Raw genomic sequence first — 19,566 nt, 5'->3', positions numbered from 1 at the left:
TTTCACATACACACGTATACACACACCTCACCAGTCACTTGCATCACGCATACCACCCACCATGTACCATGAACACACCTAACCACACACAACCACACACGCATACCCGCCATACATACTCCAAATAATCATACACACGCACGCAACACACACATCCCATGCACACCAAACTACACATACGCAGACACACACACACATCAATGCACCCAGCTTTGTTGCTTTCCCGCTCAACGGAGGCGGGGGTGGGAGGAGAAGGGGGAGGGGCTGCAGCCCCGGCGAAGGTTGGGGCGGGCGCGGGAAGGCCCGGGCGCACTGGCCTGGAGTTTGGGGCGAGGCGGGCAGGGGTTGGCGGTGCTGGCCCCTGACGCGCCCTGTGGCCGCGCTGGGGCAGGAGGCCCGCCCTGGGTGGGGGGAGTGCGCGCGTGTGCACGAGCGTGTGCGCGCCTCCCAGGGGCTCCATGCCCAGACACGGGGAGGTGTGTACGAGGGAGATGTGAGACGCCTGTGGGGAGAGGCTGTGTGTGTGAGATCCTCGCTACGCGATGCACCCGGCCCGGGCCACTAGGAGGTTCGGGTGGGCGTGGGCCGGGTGTGCGCAGCCCTCCGTGGAGCGTGTGGACGCGTGTGTCAGTTCTCGGTGGCCAGTGTCACTCGGGGGGAAGTGCATATGTAGGCTGGCGTGCATGTGAGTACAAAGCGGCCGAGGAGTGTGTGTTCACCACGGCCCTCCGTCGGGGTCTTTCTCCGAGGAAGGAGTGAGCATGTGAGGAGGACCTCGCTGTGACCGGCGGGGACGCCGACGGCCACGCTCCCCAGCGGGGTGTGTGTGAGGAGGCCGGGCTCGCTGAGGAACGTCGCGCGGGGCCGACCGGCGCGCGCCTGTGCGCGTGCGTGTGCGCGTGGGGCGCGGCGCGCGCCGCGGCGGAGGGAGGGAGGGTGCCAGCCCGGACCCGGTCGCAGCGCCCGGGGCGGCTCCTCCTCGAGCCTGGGACCGCCGCGCTCCCGCCGCCGCCGCGTGCTGGCGTGACTCCCGGCCCGTGCCGCGCCCTCGCGCGTCCGCAGCCGGCTCGGCTTCCTGCCCACCCAGACGTCGCTTCTCCCGGGCTCCCGGTGTCGGCTCCGCGCGGAGGGAGAGGAAATGAGTGCGGCGGCATCGGCGGCGTCGGAGCGGGGTTGGAAGAGCGAGAAACTAGATGAGGCTCAGGCCCTGGCGCGGAGTTGCGCCGCCCGCAGACCCGACTTCCAGCCGTGCGACGGGCTGTCTATCTGTGCCACGCACAGCCATGGCAAGTGCTTCAAGCTGCACTGGTGCTGTCACCTAGGATGGTGTCACTGTAAGTCGAGCCGCGTCTTCCCGCCTTCCGCCGCGGTCCGGGGGACGCCCGCCGGGCCGTCCGGGGTCGCTGCCGGGACTCTGCGGCCGCGGGGCTCCGGGCTCTGCCGGGGCTGCTCTGCCGCAGGCTGGGGCCGCCGTGGGCTCCGGGCCCGCCGGAGCTTTCCTCGCGCCGGACGGCTGGGGTTGGCGCTGCCTTGGCGACGAGATGAAATCCCGTGGGGCGCCTCGCTTTCTTTAGCTACTTCTACAAAAGGGAGCTCCCTGTCCCAGGGAAGCGGGAATCTGTTTTTTTTTTTTTTTTCTTCTTTTTCTTTTTTTGACCAAAGCGTCCAGGCAGTGTTTTGAGAAATGGGAACGAGCCAGCTGAGTTGGCGACAGCCGTTGGGGATGCCTTTTTTCAAGGTTGCTGGTTAAAGATGCTCCTCTTTTTCTTTCTCACTTTTGTCTTCCTGGGCTGCTATTTAAAAGAAGGAGCCCTTGGATATCCAATTGTTTCCCCCTTGATTGTACACAAATGGAGAAAAAGCGCTAATGTGGGAGGGATTGCTTCCAAGAAGTTAATATTAACAGTTTGGAAGGTCGAGCTCCTTAAATACCCAGATGTAGAATTTAAAGCCAAATAAATGAGACTTATAAAATTACAAAATAAAATGAGTGAAAGTAAGCTTAATAGTCTTAAACCAATTTATAAAAGCTAGAACCAAATGGTCTAAACCCTTTCTCTGTGTTTAGCCTCCTGCCTGTGATTTTTAAATAGATTAAACTTAAGTAGCCATTTAATTAGAATTTCACAATTTGATTAGCTAATAGTATTTGGACTATATCCGATGAATCATTCCTTTTAAGAAATATATTCTAAAGTTAGTTTCCACATATATTTATAATAGAGGGTTTTGGAGTGCTTATTTAGGACATTTTCCAAGTGATCTTAAGTTAAAATGAATTTTTCTTTGTTGAGAAAAAATAGCTGACAACCAGGAATGCAGTACATAACAAATCCTTATTTACATTAATCGAACATAAATGAATATTTTAAATCGAATTTATGAATTCAAGGGTAGAGGATCATTTTCTTTACAAATTCCAGGCACATAGAACAGTATTGATTTCTGGTGTTCCATTTGCTTATGGGCCAGTTTCTTCCTATTTCTCATTATTCCTGTTGTGCTCAGATCTGTTCTCTTTTGTTAGTATAAAGCATTGCTTCACGGTGGGACAGGGTACCGAGTTGGAAGTAGCAACTCTAGGAAACCTGGGATGCTGAAGTGCACAAGTAGAATCTGGACTTTCATTCATTTCGTGGGAAAGTATAGAATCGTTGTGTAAAATGTGAGGAATATTCAAGATAGTCCAGGTTACTGTCTGTCTGATTTTGACAGTGTCTTCTCTAAGTACACCGTTACTGATGGGAACCTTGCAGTCTTCTCAGACAGCTTCTCCCTTCATTAGCCTTGACTCTTAAAATACTCTTCCTTATATGGAGCTGAAATCAGTTACTTTCTAACTTCTTTCTTCTGCTCCTATTTCTGCCTTATGAAATCATATAGAACAATCGAATCCTTTTTTAGATCATGGCTGTTTCAACTCTTCATATATACATTGCTGAATATACATATGAATGTCTTGCACATATGGACTGTCTTCTCTCTGTATCCCTGGCCATTCTCACAATGTCTTTCCTGAAATAGGTTTAACAATAATGTTCATTGAATGACTGAATGAAGCTAGTGATCATCTTTCTCTTAAGGCATTGCTTTGTCCTATTTATACATTTCCAGTCCCTTCTGCCTTTCCTTTTATGGAATAGTATTCAGGCTCCTAAGCATCTTGGTTGTTCTCTTCTGAACATGTGCCAAGGTGGTTTTGATCCTTTGAAGACTGTGGCCCCTAGAAAGGTAGACAATATTCCAGTTGTGGTCTGATCAGTCTAGAGTTGAACAAGACCACTACCTCCCGTGTTCGAGATACTGCTACTGCTGCAGCTAGCATCACATTAGCTTTTCTGATATCTTCATCACATACTGAGCTTGCTGCTGTCAGATTGAACTAAGCTTGCCATCAAAGCCATTGAGCTGTTTTGTTTTGTTTTTTTAACATATGTGACAAGCCACTGTTTGCCCATCTCACAGTTATATATATATTTTTGGACACAGGTACTGATCCCTTAGATATCTTTTCCTATTAAATTTCATTTCATTAGAATGAGCCTAATTTTGTGTGTGTGTGTTTTTAGATCCTGGCTCTTTCTTAACATATTTATAAGCTGTTTCTCCTAGGTTCATGTCATCCACATACTGGATACCAACAGTAGTACAGTACATGTTCATAAAAGTTACTGATAAAATTGTTGAACAAGAGAAAGCCACAGATAGAGTCCTGAAGCTTGCCGGTAGAACTGCCCTTCAGGTTGGTAGCAATTCATTAATGAGCACTTGTTAGTTATGATTGTCCACCTAGTTGCACTGTTATCCATCTTATATTTATCTTGTATATGGGTGTAATGAAAACCTGGTCAAATACCTTATTGAAATCCTACCAACACACTGTTTTTACTGCCTCTTTTTGATCTGTGACCTATCTGTACATACACTCTTTTTTAAAAAAAAACAAGAAATTAGATTAATCTGGTAAAACTCAGGTTGATTCCACAAATGGTTACCATTTTCTTTTCTAAATGGTTAGAAACTGTTTTAAAATAAATAATCTGAATTTAGAAAAGGATTGACGTCAAGTATACTGGACTGTCGTTGGCAGTTGTTTCTGTTTTTTAAAAAATCAGGACTACAGTTATTTGTTCTTTTCCAGTCTTTGGCAGTCCTCCGGTTCTCCACACTTCCTCCACTGGCAGCAGCTCAGTGATCCCATTCACTAAAAGCTTGACTTCATTTAAAGCAGCTAGGTGCTCTGTTACAATCTCCTCAGTTATCCTGGGAATTAATTCTCTCTATGCTTTTTAGCCCAAAATAAGCAGAGTTAACATGTTTGAGAAGTTCTCCTTTCTTTTTGGTATTCATGGAGTTTACAGTATCAGTCCTAAGCAGAATTCCTTTAATTCTGTTGAACATGTATTGAACACCTTCTCTTTATGAGACATTATTTTGGAAACTCAGAATACAAACATGAATACAGCTGGACCACACTGGACCCCATATGGACCATTATGGACCCTATATGCAGAGTCTAAGGACACGATCATACTGTATTTACTGTTTTTTTTTTTTTTTTTTTGGGAGACAGAGTTTCGCTCTTGTTGCCCAGGCTGGAGTGTAGTGGCGCGATCTCTGCTCACTGCAACCTCCACCTCCCGGGTTCAAGTGATTCTCCTGCCTCAGCTTCCCAAGTAGCTGGAATTACAGGCATGCACCACCACGCCTGGCTAATTTTGTATTTTTTAGTAGAGACGGGATTTCACCATGTTGACCAGGCTGGTCTCGAACTCCTGAACTCAGGTGATCCGCTTGCCTGGGCTTCCCAAACTGCTGGGATTACAGGCATGAGCCACCATGCCCAGCCCATACTGTGTTTACTTTTGTAATTCTTTTAAAATCACAAATGATAGAAGTGAGAAAACTATCAGTTTGTTTGCCAAATCTGAGAATACTAAAATGAGAGGATTATCCTGATGCTTGAAAAAGGTAGATTCAAAACAAGGAAGTTCAGTTTTATGTGGTTGATTTTAATCTTGTGAAATATATAGACTTATAAAATAGAAAAAGCTTAAAAATATGTACATGTCCATAAAAGACATAAAGCCCATATACATTCACAGATTCAGTGTTTGATGCATTATTAAAGGAAATGTGTATTTGGGTAATGGCGCATTTTTGAGGATGTTGCCTGGGAGGAAAGCATCATATGTTCTGTTGGTATCACTGTCAAAAATAGATTATTAAGCTGAATAAACCATGAATCTGAATGTGTAACTTAATTTTTCCCAGTAAGGAGTGATATTGGCTTGAATTAACGAGTGAAGGTGTTCAAGAGGCATTTTGAGAGAGAAAGAAATACATGGCTTCGCGAGAGAGGAGGGATGGGAAAGAAATCATATGTAGGTATTGTAAAGTAGAATTTTGTGGCTACTTAGAATACTTAGAATAAGAAATTAGATTGGTGGAGGTGGAGATAAGAGTGTATTTGAGAGATATTTGAGGTGAAATCTATAGGGTTAATTAAATTTGGTCGGGAAGGGAGGGGAAGATTATTAAGGTTAACTTCTAGAATTCTGCTTTATGCAGCTGTGGGTGGTGGTGCCATTCACTAACAACGAAATACTGAGTAACTAGGATTGGGAGGAAGGTCATGAATCTAGTTTTGGATCTGTAGGATTTAAGCTGCCTTTGTCCTCACATAGTGATGTCAGTAGGCAATTAGATACAGGGATGTAGAACTCAGAGGAGAGGTCTGGGCTAGAAATAATATGTAAGTAATTTACTTACTTATAGGTTGCAGTTGTAGCTGTGATGAAGCGTGAGCACCAAGGGAGAGACTGTAGCGTGAGAAGTAAAAAAAACCATTAAGCTTTCCCTTTACAACACCAGAGTGTTTTCTTTTAGGACATCAGAGTCTGGGTACAAGAGGATAAGCTGGCAGAGGAGTCTAAGAAGAGATGGCTAGAGAAGAAAAATCTGGAAAATATGGTATTGCAGAAGCCAGGGGAAATTAGTGTTTTAAGAAAGAGTATGAAGATGAAACCAGTTTTCAGCAGGCTAATTATTAGATATTGGTAGAATACACAAAGAGTGATTTTCATTATTACGGAGAAGAGGGTGAAAGGTTTAGTCTTGAAACAGTGACTTCAGGAATATACTTAATTGAAGCATTAGTCAAAGCTGTTGGAGGCTCTTCGAGGCAAAAGAGAACAGAGCGTTAGGAGCTAAGAATTAGGACACAGATAATTGTTAATATTTACTGAGTGATTACTTTGTACCAGAATAAGCTTATTATGCTGAGCACTTAATAGCCAATTATGTAATTATGTCCATTTCACAGTTGAGGAAGAAGGCTTAGAGCTTTTCCACGGGCACATAGTAAGGAGTAGAGCCTGGATTGGGATCTAGCTCTGTTCGATTCTACACCCGGACTCTTAACCATCATTGCACTGTAGAGCAATTTAAAATTAGTGAGCAGAACCAACAGAGCTCAGTTCCATTAAAGCTAATGATGGGGAAAGTTTTTAAGAAATGGGTGGCAATTGCAGTAGTTAAATCCGGAAGAATGAGAACTGTAAAGAGGTCACTGTATGTGATAGGAAGTGACATTCAAGTTAAGGGTTAAGGAAGAGAAAGTAATTACAAGGTGACAGGTGGGGCTGAGTGGGTGGATGTGGTATGATGTAGGTGCTACCAGCCAAACTCAGAGTTGGCTTAAGAATATCACATAAGCTCAGTTTTCTGTAGAAGAAATCTTAAAAGATTCTGTTTCAGGTTGAAAGCAGGAAGAGTGGGACTTGATGTAGTCTAATAGGTGGTATTAGCATATCTAAAGAAAGACTGTCACAGCAAAAGGTAGATGGGCAGCATAGAAATAGAGACAGATGGGAGTTGGAGAGCCAGAATTTGGGAGTGCTTTTCAAGACTGTTCAGAGAAGATGTTATGCTGCCTAGAGAGTTTAATATCTCTGGTCCTTATGGCTGCGCTACCGCAGCAAATGTTTGGTTATACATTTGGCTTCCTGTTTATAGATTTTCTGTGGCGAGAGAAGGAGTTGATTAGAGGGTTCAACTGTCAGGACCTTGGGGCAAATATACTTCTTTTCGTTAGTAAATTAGCATTGTGATTTTGTGTTATTCTATTTGTTCTGTTTTTGTGCTTCTATACAACTCTAGGAAAACTCACAAAATCAGGTTCTGACTTCCACGGGAAAATGCCACCTGGTTTTCCTAAAGGACTTCGGATTCATATCAATAACAATAGCTACAAAAAACGTGTTTAAGAAGTTTGATAAATGAAAACTAGCAACAACAACAAAAATAAGGAATGGTAGTTTGGTTGGAAAAGTCAACTAAAGTTTTTTTCTAAGAATGAGGGTTCTGCCGGGCGTGGTGGCTCACGCCTGTAATCCCAGCACTTTGGGAGGCTGAGGTGGGTGGATCACCTGAGGTCAGGAGTTCGAGACCAGCCTGACCAACATGGAGAAACCCCGTCTCTACTAAAAATACAAAAACTAGCTGGGTGTGGTGGCGCATTCCTGTAATCCCAGCTCCTCGGGAGGCTGAGGCAGGAGAATCGCTTGAACTCGGGAGGCGCGGGTTGCAGTGAGCCAAGATCACGCCATTGCACTCCAGCCTGGGCAACAAGAGCGAAACTCCCTCTCAAAAAAAAAAAAAAAAAAAAAAATGAGAGTTGTAACTTTGTCTAGTGATTGAAGGAAGAGGATGCAGATTTTAAGAGGAGAGCTGTGAGGTGAAGTTCTGAGTGAGTTTCCTCAAAGCTCTTCCAGAGATAGAGAACACTGATAGGTTCTTCCAGAGACAGAGAAAGCTGATAGGTTCTTCCAGAGATAGAGAAAGCAGATAGGTTCTTCCAGAGATAGAGAAAGCTGATAGGTTCTTCCAGAGACAGAGAAAGCTGATAGGTTCTTCCAGAGACAGAGAAAGCTGATAGGTTCTTCCAGAGATAGAGAAAGCTGATAGGTTCTTCCAGAGATAGAGAATGCTGATAGGTTCTTCCAAAGATAGAGAACGCTGATAGGTGTCTTTCTGTGTAGCTGGTGCTTCAATGATGGATGCATGTAAACTTCAGCAATAACAAATAACACACATCGTGGCTATGTGCAGGCACATAACTTTTTGTAATCTTTTCGTATGTGTTTGCTCATTTAAACGTCACAACAATCTTGTGAAATAGGTACTGTTACTATCCTCATTTTTAAGATTAGGAAATTTGCCCAAGGTCACGTGTAGTACCCCTAGCTGCCTGTGGCAAATGTATATCAAAATCTTACAAACCAGCTGGCAACCAGGGCTGTCGGTTTCTTGGTTCCACTGAAGGTATAGTGAGGATGATTTCAGCTGTTTTAAATTCCTTGTGGAAATAGCATGTTGAGAATGCTTTCTGAGTTTAAAAGAAGGGCAATTATATGCAGTATGAATATTTTTGGAATGGTTGTGAACTCTATAAAACCATGCTTTCAAAAACATTTAATAATGTATTTGAATAAAATAAAATTAAAATAAAAAGAGGCAAAAAAGACTAGGCAGTTTTTATTATTTGTATGATACGAAGCTTCAGTCATGTCTTATCCTCAACTAATCTCTGACTGGCACAAGCCGTTTTTAGAATTGTATACACACCATTAATTATTACTGGCTTCCAAGCCTGTTGAACTTAGAGATTTAAACCACATGGCTTTTGAGGGCCTTTCTATAATTTCCCACATTACAAAATCCTCACTTCATCCGAATTTGTTCTTTCATGTTATAGATCTCATTAATTACAGGAAAGAATGTTTCTAGGGAAATTGTGTTATTAATTCCAAATCAGTATAGGAACACAGGCCTTCGGCAACCAGAAGTTGTCTAGTAGAAGATTTGTTTTCTTAAAAAATAGGGAATCGTGTACACATAGAATGTGGAAGGCAGAGTATAGTCCAGCAAAGAGCACCTGTGTTTGAACTGTGAGTCTTATTGTTTGCAGGGTGACTTTGGGTAGATTACTAAACCTCCTGTTGCTTCACTGTACTCTTCTGAAAAATAGGAATAACAATTCTATTTCATCCAAGCGCCATGGTGGGTGCCTATAGTCCCAGTTACTCGGGACCACCTTGGCCCAGGAGCAACATCGCAAGACCCCCATCTCTTAAAGAAATCCTACCTCACAGAGTTGTTGTGAAGATTAAATGACATATTGTGGCTGGGCATGGTGGCTCATGCCTGTAATCCCGCACTTTGAGAGGCCAAGGCAGGCGGATCACCTGAGGTCAGGAGTTCAAGACCAGCCTGGCAAAAAGGCAAAACCCAGTCTCTACTGAAAATACAAAAATTAGCCGGGCATGGTGGTACATGCCTGTAATCCCAGCTACTTGGGAGGCTGAGGCACAAGAATTGCTTGAACCTGGGAGGTGAAGGTTGCAGTGAGTCGAGATTGTGCCACTGCACTCCAGCCTGGGTGGCAGATTGAGACTCTGTCTCAAAAATAAATAAATAAATAAACAATATATTGCAAGCAAAGTACTTAGTGCAAGTATTCAGTAAAGGGAAGGATCAGCCCCCCCTCCAAAAAAAGCAAAAAGCAGTGGAAATACTAGGTAATGTAGATGTCCTGATGGCAGGCACTGGAGTCAGACTTCGTGTTTGAATGAGCTCTGCCTACTTAATAGTTACATGGTTTGGGGAAGTTACTTAATCCGTCTTTCAGTTTTCATGTTGTTAATATGGGGATAATAGTACCAGCTTCTTGGTGTTGTGATTGTCAAAGTTGGCAATTGTTTTCCCCCTTCCTCAAATGTCCTGGTTAATCTGGAATCTACCCTGTGACCGTACTGATTTGTTCAATTAAACACTGAAAAACAACAAAGAATAAAAATACATGTTTTGAATATTATACTTGGAATTTTTTTTTATTCTCATTGTGGAAAGTTCTATTTTGTAATAGTTCCTATGTGATGAGTGTGTGTGTGTGTGTGTTTTTTTACCATAGAATCTTATATTTTGCTCCAATTCTCACTCCCCAGCTTCATCCTGTTTTCCTCCATTGTTAAGCAATGGACAGCTCTGGTTAATCAAATATACCAAATAATAGAGAGCTATCATATATATCAAACATGGGTTAACAAGTTTCAAAGGATTCAAGTATTATAGAGCTCATCCTATGTTAAAGTGAAACTGAACATATTCAACTTCGGTGCTTTAGAAGTCTCATCAGTGTGTACTGAAAAGTGGCAAGAGTGCTAGTTAATAGAGGAGTCCTGGTTGCTAGAATGCTGGGCCAGTAAACTTAATTACAGCCCTTCCAAGTTATTTTACTCAAATTCACAGGATTTTTCCTTTGCTTTTCTCTTATACTTCAATTTTCTGATATTTTAAGAGTATTTTGTAAGCATACTGCCAAAAATGTGTGATATCTGGAGTGCCAACAATGTATAATACAAACACCCCCCCAGCTGTATCTGTACAATGCCTTCCCAAGTAGGACAAATTCTTTAACCTCTCTAGTGCTTGTTTGTCCATTTAAAACTGGGTGTTTTGGTGTAATACAGATGTACTTCTGTATATCTCTATCTCATTTTAATGGATGTTTAGTGAAATAAAAGCACTAAGAATATAACAATTTGGTATTTCATGGAAAATTTTATCTGTTGGACTCATTTGCTTTATGTTTCCCTTTTTCTGACTACACACTGTCTTCCTCTGTCTCACTTTCCCCCCAATACATTTAGAAGAAAGTTGCAGACATCATGACACTTCATACCAAAATATATCAGTATGCCAAAAAAAGAGAAATATATCAGTATGCTTGTCTCAAGAATGAGGACATTTTTCTATGTAACCACAATACTGTACTCACACCTAAGATAATTAACAGTAATTTAGTCTACCATAGTTTTCTTAATGGTAAAGAAAATGACTTTATAAAAAATCCAGGGTTCAATCAAGATTCATATATCGCATTTTATTGTTAGGTAACTTTAGCCGCTTTTAATCACTCTAAAGCAATCACACTTTTTTTTTGATGACTTGAATTTTTTGAAGAGTCCAAGTTAACTGTTTGGAGAATGTCCTATATTCTGAATTTGCCTAATTGTTTCATCATGATGAGATTTAGATTAAACATTTTTGTCACATTATTACATGAGTGATATTGTGCCCTTCTCACAGCATCACATGAGAAAACACATCATGTGTCTTGTTCTGCCAAGGCTAAGGTGGTAACTGCCACATCTTTCCATTATAAAGATGCCTGTTGCTTTTTTTCCCTTTGGTTTTTAATAAGTGATCTGTGGGGTGATACTTTGATGCTGAGTGAATAGTCTGTTCCCTAACAAACTTTAACCCGGTGATTTTAGTATTGGCTGAAGATCCTTGCATGCATCACTTACTACGCTGGTGGTTGCAAAACAGCGATGTTCAAATTTTGTCATTCCTTCTACCATTTGATGACATCTTTTATAATTAAGAGGTTCTCTAACTGTACCCCATCTTTCTCATGTTACTGTAGACAAATTGATTCTTTGTTTTTGAGCAGGGTTTCGCTGTGTCACCCAGGCTGCAGTGCAGTGCAACCTTCCCAGGGTCAAGCAGTCCTTCCACCTCAGCCTCCAAGTGGCTGGGGCCACAGAAGCATGCCACCATGCCTGGCTCATTTTTTTATTTTTGTAGAGAGGGGGGTTTCACTGTGTTGTCCAGGCTGATCTCAAACGTGTGAGCTCAAGCGATGCCTGCCTTGGCCTCCCAAAGTGCAGGGATTACAGGCATGAGCCACTGTGCCCAGCCAAATTGATTCTTTTTTTTTTCAATGTGTTATAATCAAGTATTATAATTATTTTTGATGTTCAAATTGTCTTTAAATTTGGCCAGTGAGAATGCCTGCAAGCCGGCTTCTATGTCTTTTTAATATATCTCAACATTTATTTGAGCATTTCCCAGTTTTTTGGCACGAGATGTCCCAGGCTTACCTAATAATTTCCCTGCCCCAGATCAGAAATCATTTTTCTAAGGAAACCAAGTTCCTTTTCATGAGAAATGGTATGGAAACCATTATCTGGGTTTTGAGTCTGCTTATTTTTATTAAGAGATTATTGCATTTAGGACTTTTCAGTGGACAAATTTAGGAAATGTGTGTGTGTGTGTGTGTGTGTCTGTGTGTGTTTCCTTTGCATTTCCCCACTGCATACTTGTACCTCCCTTGTCAGTAAAACCCTGGTTTCTGATATATCATAATACTCACTAACCTATTCTTCATTTCTATAATTTTATTCCCAGAATGTTAGTGGAAACATAGAGTACATAACCTTTTGTGATTGGCTTTTTTCATTCAGCATAACTCTCTGGAGATCCATCCAGTTTGTTGGATATATCAGTAGTTTGTTCCTTTTTATTGCTGAGTAGTATTCCATGGTATACATGTACCACAGTTTAACTTTTCACCTATTGAAGGACATCTGTTTTCAGTTTTTAGTTATTATAAATAAATCTGCTGTAAACATTTGTATACAGTTTTCTACTTGAACATAGTCTTCATTTCTCTGGTATAAATGTTCAAGAGTGCAAGTGCTAGGCTGTATGGTAGTTACATGTTTCGTTTTTTTTTTAAGAAACCGCCAAACTGTTTTCCAGAGGGTCTATTCCATTTTACATTCCCACTAGCAATGTATGACTGGCCTAGCTTCTTTACCACATGCTCACCAGCATTTGGTGTTGTCACTGTCTTTATTTTAGGCATTCTGATAGCTTTTGTCTTAGTGAGTTCAGGCTGCTATAACAAAGTACCAGAGACTGGGCGACTTATAAACAACAGAAGTTTGTTTCTTGCAGTTCTAGATGCTGGAAGACTGAGATAAGGGTGCCAGCATCTTTGGGTTCTGGCAAGGGTTGTCTTCTGGGTTCTAGATTGCTGATTTCTCATCATATCCTCGCTTGGTGGAAAGAGGGATAGAGCACTTTCTGGGGTCTTTTTCTTTTTTTTTTTCTTTTTTTTTTTTTTTTTTGGTGACAAGGGTCTCACTCTGTTGCCCAGGCTGGAGTGCAGTGGCACGATCTTGGGTCACTGCAGCCTCTGCCTCCTGGGTTCAAGCAATTCTCCTGCCTCAGCTTCCCAAGTAGCTGGGATTACAGGTGTAAGTCACCATGCCTGGCTAATTTTTGTATTTTTCTTTTTTTGTTTTTTTTAGTAGAGACGGGGTTTCACCATGATGGCCAGGCTTGTCTCAAACTCCTGGACTCAAGTGATCCGTCCGCCTGGGCTTCCCAAAGTGCTGGGATTCCAGGCGTGAGCCACCGCCTGGCCCTGGCGTCTTTTTTATAAGGGCCCTAATCCCATTCATGAGGGCTCTACCCTCAAGACCTATTATTACTTCCCAAAGGCCCCACTTCCTAAGACCCTCACATTAAGGATTAGGATTTCAACGTATGAATTTTGGGGGACAAACATGCAGCCCACAACAGGTGTGTATTGATGACTGATTTTGGTTTTAATTTGCATTCACCTAATGGCTAATGTTCACGTGCTTATTTGCCATTTATATATCCTCTTTAGTGAAATGTCTATTCATGTCTTTTCTCCTTTTCTAATTGGATTTTTTAAACTGAGTTTTGAGAGTTCTTTATTATAGATACTAGACTTTTGTCTAGTGGTTTGCAGATATTTTCTCTGTAGTTTATCTTTTCATCCTCTTAGCAGAGGCTTCCCCCATCTTTATTTATATGCCAAAAAATTGCATGATTAGTTTATAGTTGACCCTTGAACAACATGGGTTTGAACTGCATGAGTCCACTTATGACTGGGTTTTACAACCAAATGTGGATTGGAAATACAGTATTCCCAGGGTATGAAACCCATGAATACTGAGGGCCAACTGTGGGACTTGAGTATGTTCAGGTGGGGGCTCTGGACCAATCCAATGTGTATATTGAGGGATGACTGTGTATAATTTGGTGAGTTAACAGAGTCTTTTGAGATACAAAATTTTAAATTTTGATGGAGTCCAGTTTATCAGTTTTTCCTTCTATGGATTGTGCTTTTTGATGCTTTTAAGAACTCTTTGCCAAGCTTGAGATTTCAAATATTTTTATTTTTTTTCTAAAATTTTTATAGTTTTAAGTTTCGTATTTAATTCCATGATCCATTATGAGTAATTTTTTATAAGGTGTGGCTTAGATCACAATTCACTTCTTTGCCTATGGATGTCCAGTTGCTCCAGCACCATTTGTTGAAAGATTATCATTCCACCATTGAGTTGCTGTTGTACCCTTGTTAAAAATCATATTGTGTGGGTCTATTTCTGGGTTTTCTATTTTGTCCCTCTGGTCTTCATGTCTCTTCTTCTGCCAGTACCATACAATCTTGCCTACTATAGCTGTATAAGAAGTCTTTAAGTTGGGTAGACTGAATTTTTTTTTTTTTTTTGAGACAGTCTTGCTCCGTCACCCAGGCTGGAGTGCAATGGTACGATCTCGGCTGACTGCAGCCTCTGCCTCCTGGATTCAAGCAATTCTCCTGTCTCAGCCTCCTGAGTAGCTGGGATTACAGGCGTGCACCACCACACCTGGCTCATTTTCGTGTTTTTAGTAGAGATGGGGTTTCACCATGTTGGCCAGGCTGGTCTTGAACTCCTGACCTCTGGTGATCTGCCCACCTTGGCCTCCCAAAGTGCTGGGATTACAGGCGTGAGCCACCAAGCCTGGCTGGGTAGACTGATTTTTTCCCACTTTTTCTCTCGTCGTCATTGTCTTCTTTCTTGCCCCTTCTTCCTCTTCTCCTCCTCCCCCCCTCCCCTTCTCCTCCTTTCTGCTCTTCCTCCCTCCTCCTCCTTCCTCCTCCCCCTCCCCCTCCTGCTCCCTCTCCCTCTCCTTTTTTGAGACAGGGTCTCACTGTCGCCCAGGCTGGAGTGCAGTGGTGTGATCATAGGTCACTGCAGCCTCTACCTCCTGGGCTCAAATGATCCTCCTGCCTCAGCCACTCAAGTAGCTGGAACTACAGGCGTATGCCACCATGTCCAGCTAATTAAAAAACTTTTTTTGTAGACACATGGTCTCACTGTTTTGCCCAGGCTGGTCTCAAACTTCTGGGCTCAAGCAGTCCTCCCACCTTGGCCTCTCAGAGTGTTGGGATTACAGGTGTGAGCCACTGCGCCCAGCCAAATCTTTCACCTTTAAGTATAATGTTAGCAGTAGATTTTTTGTAGATGTTCTTTATCAAGTTGAGGAAGTTCCTCCTCTATTCCTATTTTCTGAGAGGTTTTAAAAAAAATCTTGAATGGGTATTAAGTTTTGTCAGATTCTTTTTTAAAATCAATTAATAGGATCATGTAATTTTTCCTCATTAACCTGTTCATGTGGTAGATTATATTGATTTATTTTCAAGTATTGAACCAGCCTTGCATCCATGGAATAAGCCCCACTTGATTAAGGTGTAATTATTTTAGTATATTGTTGAATTCTGTTGGCTAATAGTTTGTTAAATATTTTTATGTCTTTATTTATGACAGGTATTGGTTATAGTTTTCTTTTTTTTATTACTGTCTGTCTGGTTTTGGTGTCTGGTAATTGTAACTTCATACAATGAATTAGAAAGTTTTTCCCCTTCTTCTATTTTCTCGATGAAAATGTGCAGAACTGATATTACATTTTCTTTAAACATTTGGTAGAATGCTCTAGTAAAACCATCTGGGCCTGGAGGTTTCTTTTTTTTGTTGTTGTTGTTTTTGAGTTTAAAAATTACTAATTCAATTTTCTTGTTATTATAGGGCTATTCAAATTATTATCAAGGAATGAGTGTAGATCATTGGCATTTTTTCAGGAATTGGTTTATTTCATTTTGAGTTGTCAAATTTATGCTTGTAGAATTGTTAATAGTAGTTCCTTATTATACTTTTGTTGTCTCCATGGTATGTATGACATCCTCTGCTTCATTCCTGATACTGGTAATTTGTGTCGTTTGTCTTTATTCTTTGTCTGTCTTGTTAGAGGTTTGTTAGCTTCATTGACCTTTTAAAAGAGGCAGCTCTTTGTTTCATTGATTTTCTTTCTGTCAGTTTTTCTGTTTAATGTGTCTTTGATTTCTGCTCTCATCTTTATTATGCTCTTCTTTCTGCTCACTTTGGGTTTATTTTGTGCTTTTTCTAGCTTCTTGATGGTGGGAGCTTAGATTACTGATTTGAGGCTTTTATTCTTTCTAATATATGCATTTGTTACTGTAAAAATTCCTTTCAGCACTGCTTTAGCTGTGTATCATAAATTTTTATGTGTTTTATTTTAATTTTCTTTCAGTTCCATGTAACTTTTGATTTCCCTCAAAACTTCCTTTCTGACCATAGATTATCCCAAGTGTTCGGAGATTTTTCTGACTTTTTATTAATTGGTTTCTCGCTTGATTCTACTTTGTATGATTTTAATTCTTTTGAAATTGTTGAGGTTTGTTTTATGGCCCAGGATATGGGTCAAGTGTCATGGACACCTGGAAAGAATGGGTATGCTGCTGTTGTTGGATGAAGTGCTCTATAAATGTCTTTTAGATCCTGTTTATTGATTTTGTTGTTGAGTTCTTCTATATCCTTGCTTATTTTCTGTCTATATGTTCTGTCAATTGTTGAAAGAGGGTGTATTAGTTCGTTTTCACGCAGCTGATAAAGACATACCTGAGACTGGGCAATTTACAAAAGAAAGAGGTTTAATTGGATGTACAGTTCCACGTGGCTGGGAAGCCTCACAATCATGGCAGAAGGCAAGGAGCCGCAAGTCACATCTTACGTGGATGGCGGTGGACAACGAGAGGAGCGCTTGTGCAGGGAAACTCCCCTTTTTATAACCATTGGATGTTGTGAGACTTCTTCACTACCACGAGAACAGCACGGGAAAGACATTCAGTTACCTTCCACCAGGTCCCTCCTACAAAACGTGGGAATTCAAGATGAGATTTAGGTGGGGACACAACCAAACCATATCAGAGGGGTTTACGTAAATTGTGGGTTCGTCTTTTCAAGTCTGTTAGTTTACCCACAGATATTTGTAGTTTTTTGTTGTTGTTGTTGTTGTTGTTTTGAGACAGTCTTGCTCTGTCACCCAGGCTGGAGTGCAGTGGCGCAATCTCGGCCCACTGCAACCTCCACCTCCTGGGTTCAGGCGATTCTCCTGCCTCGTTCCTGAGTAGCCAGGATTACAGGCGTGTACCACCATACCCGGCTAATTTTTGTGGGTTTTTTTTTTTTTTTTTTTTTTTTGAGACAGAGTCTTCGCTCTGTCACCCAGGCTGGAGTGCTGTGCCGCGACCTCGGCTCACTGCAAGCTCCGCCTCCCAGGTTCACGCCATTCTCCTGCCTCAGCCTCCCGAGTAGCTGGGACTACAGGCGCCCGCCACCACTGTGGACCCGGCTAATTTTTTGTATTTTTAGTAGAGAGGGTTTCACCGTGTTAGCCAGGATGGTCTCGATCTCCTGACCTTGTGATCCGCCCGCCTCGGCCTACCAAAGTGCTGGGATTGAGACGTGAGCCACCGCGCCTGGCCTAATTTTTGTGTTTTTAGTATAGACAGGGTTTCTCCATTTTGGCCAGGCTGGTCTCCAACTCCTGACCTCAGGTGATCCACCTGCCTCGGCCTCTCAAAGTGCTGAGATTACAGGCGTGAGCCACCATGCCTGGCCAGATATTTGTAGTTCTTTTGTCTGGTGCATACACATTTAGGATTGCTGATATCTTGTTACACTGACCCTTTTTTTCATTATCTGATGTCCCTCTCTGTATCTGGTAATTTTCTTTTCTGCGAAGTTGACTTTAGTTGATATTAATATAGCCATAACTGCTTTCTTTTGGTTAATGTTCCCATGATGTATCTTTTCCTTCCTTTTATTTTCCAACCTCACTATACTGTTAAATTTGTAGGAAGTTTCTTGTACACAACATATTTTTGTCCTGAATTGCAAACCATTCTGTCAATCTCTTTTAATTAATGTTTTTAGACCATTTATGTTTTATGTGATTATTGATGAGTTATAGATTATGTCTGCCATTTTATATTTTATTTTTTTCTCGTTTTTTATTTTTCTTTTCTTTTTCCTGCCTTCGTGTGATTTATTTGAACATTTTTTTGAATTCCATTTTGAATTATCTCTAATATTTTTGAATGTCTTCTTTGTGTATCTCTTTAAAAATTCGATTTAATTTTTTATTGACACAATATTTGTATATATTTATGGGATACATGTGATATTTGTTACATGCATAGACTGTGTGATCAAGTTAGGGCATTTTGGGTATTCATCACTTTGAGTATTTATCACTTCTGTATGTTGGGAGCATTTCAAGTTCTCTGTTTTAATTATTTTGAAATGTGCAATACATTGCTGTTAACTATAGTTATGCTACTCTGCTATCGAACATCAGAAATTATCCCTTCTATCTAATGTATGTTTGTACCCATTAACCAACTTCTATTCATCCCCTCCCCACATCTTTCCCAGTCTCTGGCTAATTTTTGTATTATTATTTTTTAGTAGAGACAGGGTTTCATCATGTTGACCAGGCTGGTCTTGAACTCCTGGCCTCAGGTTTTCTGCCTGCCTCAGCCTCCCAAAATGCTGGGATTACAGGCATGAGCCACTGCGCCTGGCCTGGTTCTTTATACTTCTTGTCTTTGCCAAGATTATTTCTTTTCTGAGGCTTTCTACAGTTTCATTTGCTTGAAGTGTGTTTGCAGTTGCTCACTGAAGCATTTTTTTTTTTCATGGTTGCTTTAAATTTATTGTCAAATCAGTCTAACATCTCTGTATCTCACTGTTGGCATCTGTTGATTGTTATTTTTCATTTAGTTTGAGTTCTCCCTGGTTTGTTGTTATGACAAATGATTTTCAATTAAAATCTGAACATTTTTCCATTATATGAAGAGACTCTGAATCTTAATTAAATAAGATCCTTCTGTTTTTGCTGGCTTTTTTGGGATACCATTCTGGCAGGGGAAGGGGCTGCACCCTCATTATTGCCAGATGGAGCTAGAAGTCCAGATTCCACACTCATCCTCCACGGACACCCTGGAGATGACGCTCGTTGGTATCTCTGGGTGGGAGTGGGAGTTTTTGCTGTCCGTTAGGCCTCCACTGATACCACCATGGGGGGCCTCAGTACCACTGAGTCCTGATTTCTGCAAGGCCTCTGACACTTCCTGGCTAGAGTATTGAGGTACCTTTTTAGAGCCTTTCAAGGATGGAAGTTCATCTTTGGCCCCAGCTGTCAGCCTTTACTGGCATGGATTGGGGTAAAGAACACAATTTTTTCTCTGATGTTTGGCTGGAGTAGAGCAGTTATTCTCTGAAAGTTTTTTTTGTCATTTTAGGTTGCTCCTTCCCTGGTCCATTGGCTAGAGAGAGCAGGCATTTTTTAGGGCTTCTTTTGTCTGCTGCCATTTATGTTTCCTGATTGACAACTTTTTTAGTCCCAAGTCTGGCAAATAGAAGGAGAAAAAGATACACAAGAAAATACCAGGGAACTCGCTACCGTGTGGTTGCTTGGGCCCCGAGGTTCCTAGTTGGTCAGCCTTCTCCCCACCTTTCAGTCTTTTTCTGTTTGTTTTATATGTAATGTCTA

General features: G+C 41.6%; 1 protein-coding gene across 1 annotated transcript in view; it reads left to right on the top strand.

Annotated features, from left to right (window-relative positions):
- Nucleotides 1–333: 333 nt before the first annotated feature.
- Nucleotides 334–19,566, top strand: part of C2H3orf70 (chromosome 2 C3orf70 homolog) — a 75,511-nt gene continuing 56,278 nt past the window's right edge. Inside the window, exon 1 of the mRNA XM_004038143.5 lies at nucleotides 334–1,334. Within this exon, the coding sequence (XP_004038191.1) occupies nucleotides 1,139–1,334 (196 nt within the window). The 5' untranslated portion in view covers nucleotides 334–1,138. The remainder of the gene's footprint in view (nucleotides 1,335–19,566) is intronic.

Source organism: Gorilla gorilla, chromosome 2 (genome assembly GCF_029281585.2).
Source record: "Gorilla gorilla gorilla isolate KB3781 chromosome 2, NHGRI_mGorGor1-v2.1_pri, whole genome shotgun sequence".
Taxonomy (NCBI): Eukaryota; Metazoa; Chordata; class Mammalia; order Primates; family Hominidae; genus Gorilla; species Gorilla gorilla.
Note: the sequence above shows the minus strand (reverse complement) of the source record. Positions and strands in the feature narration are given on the sequence as shown.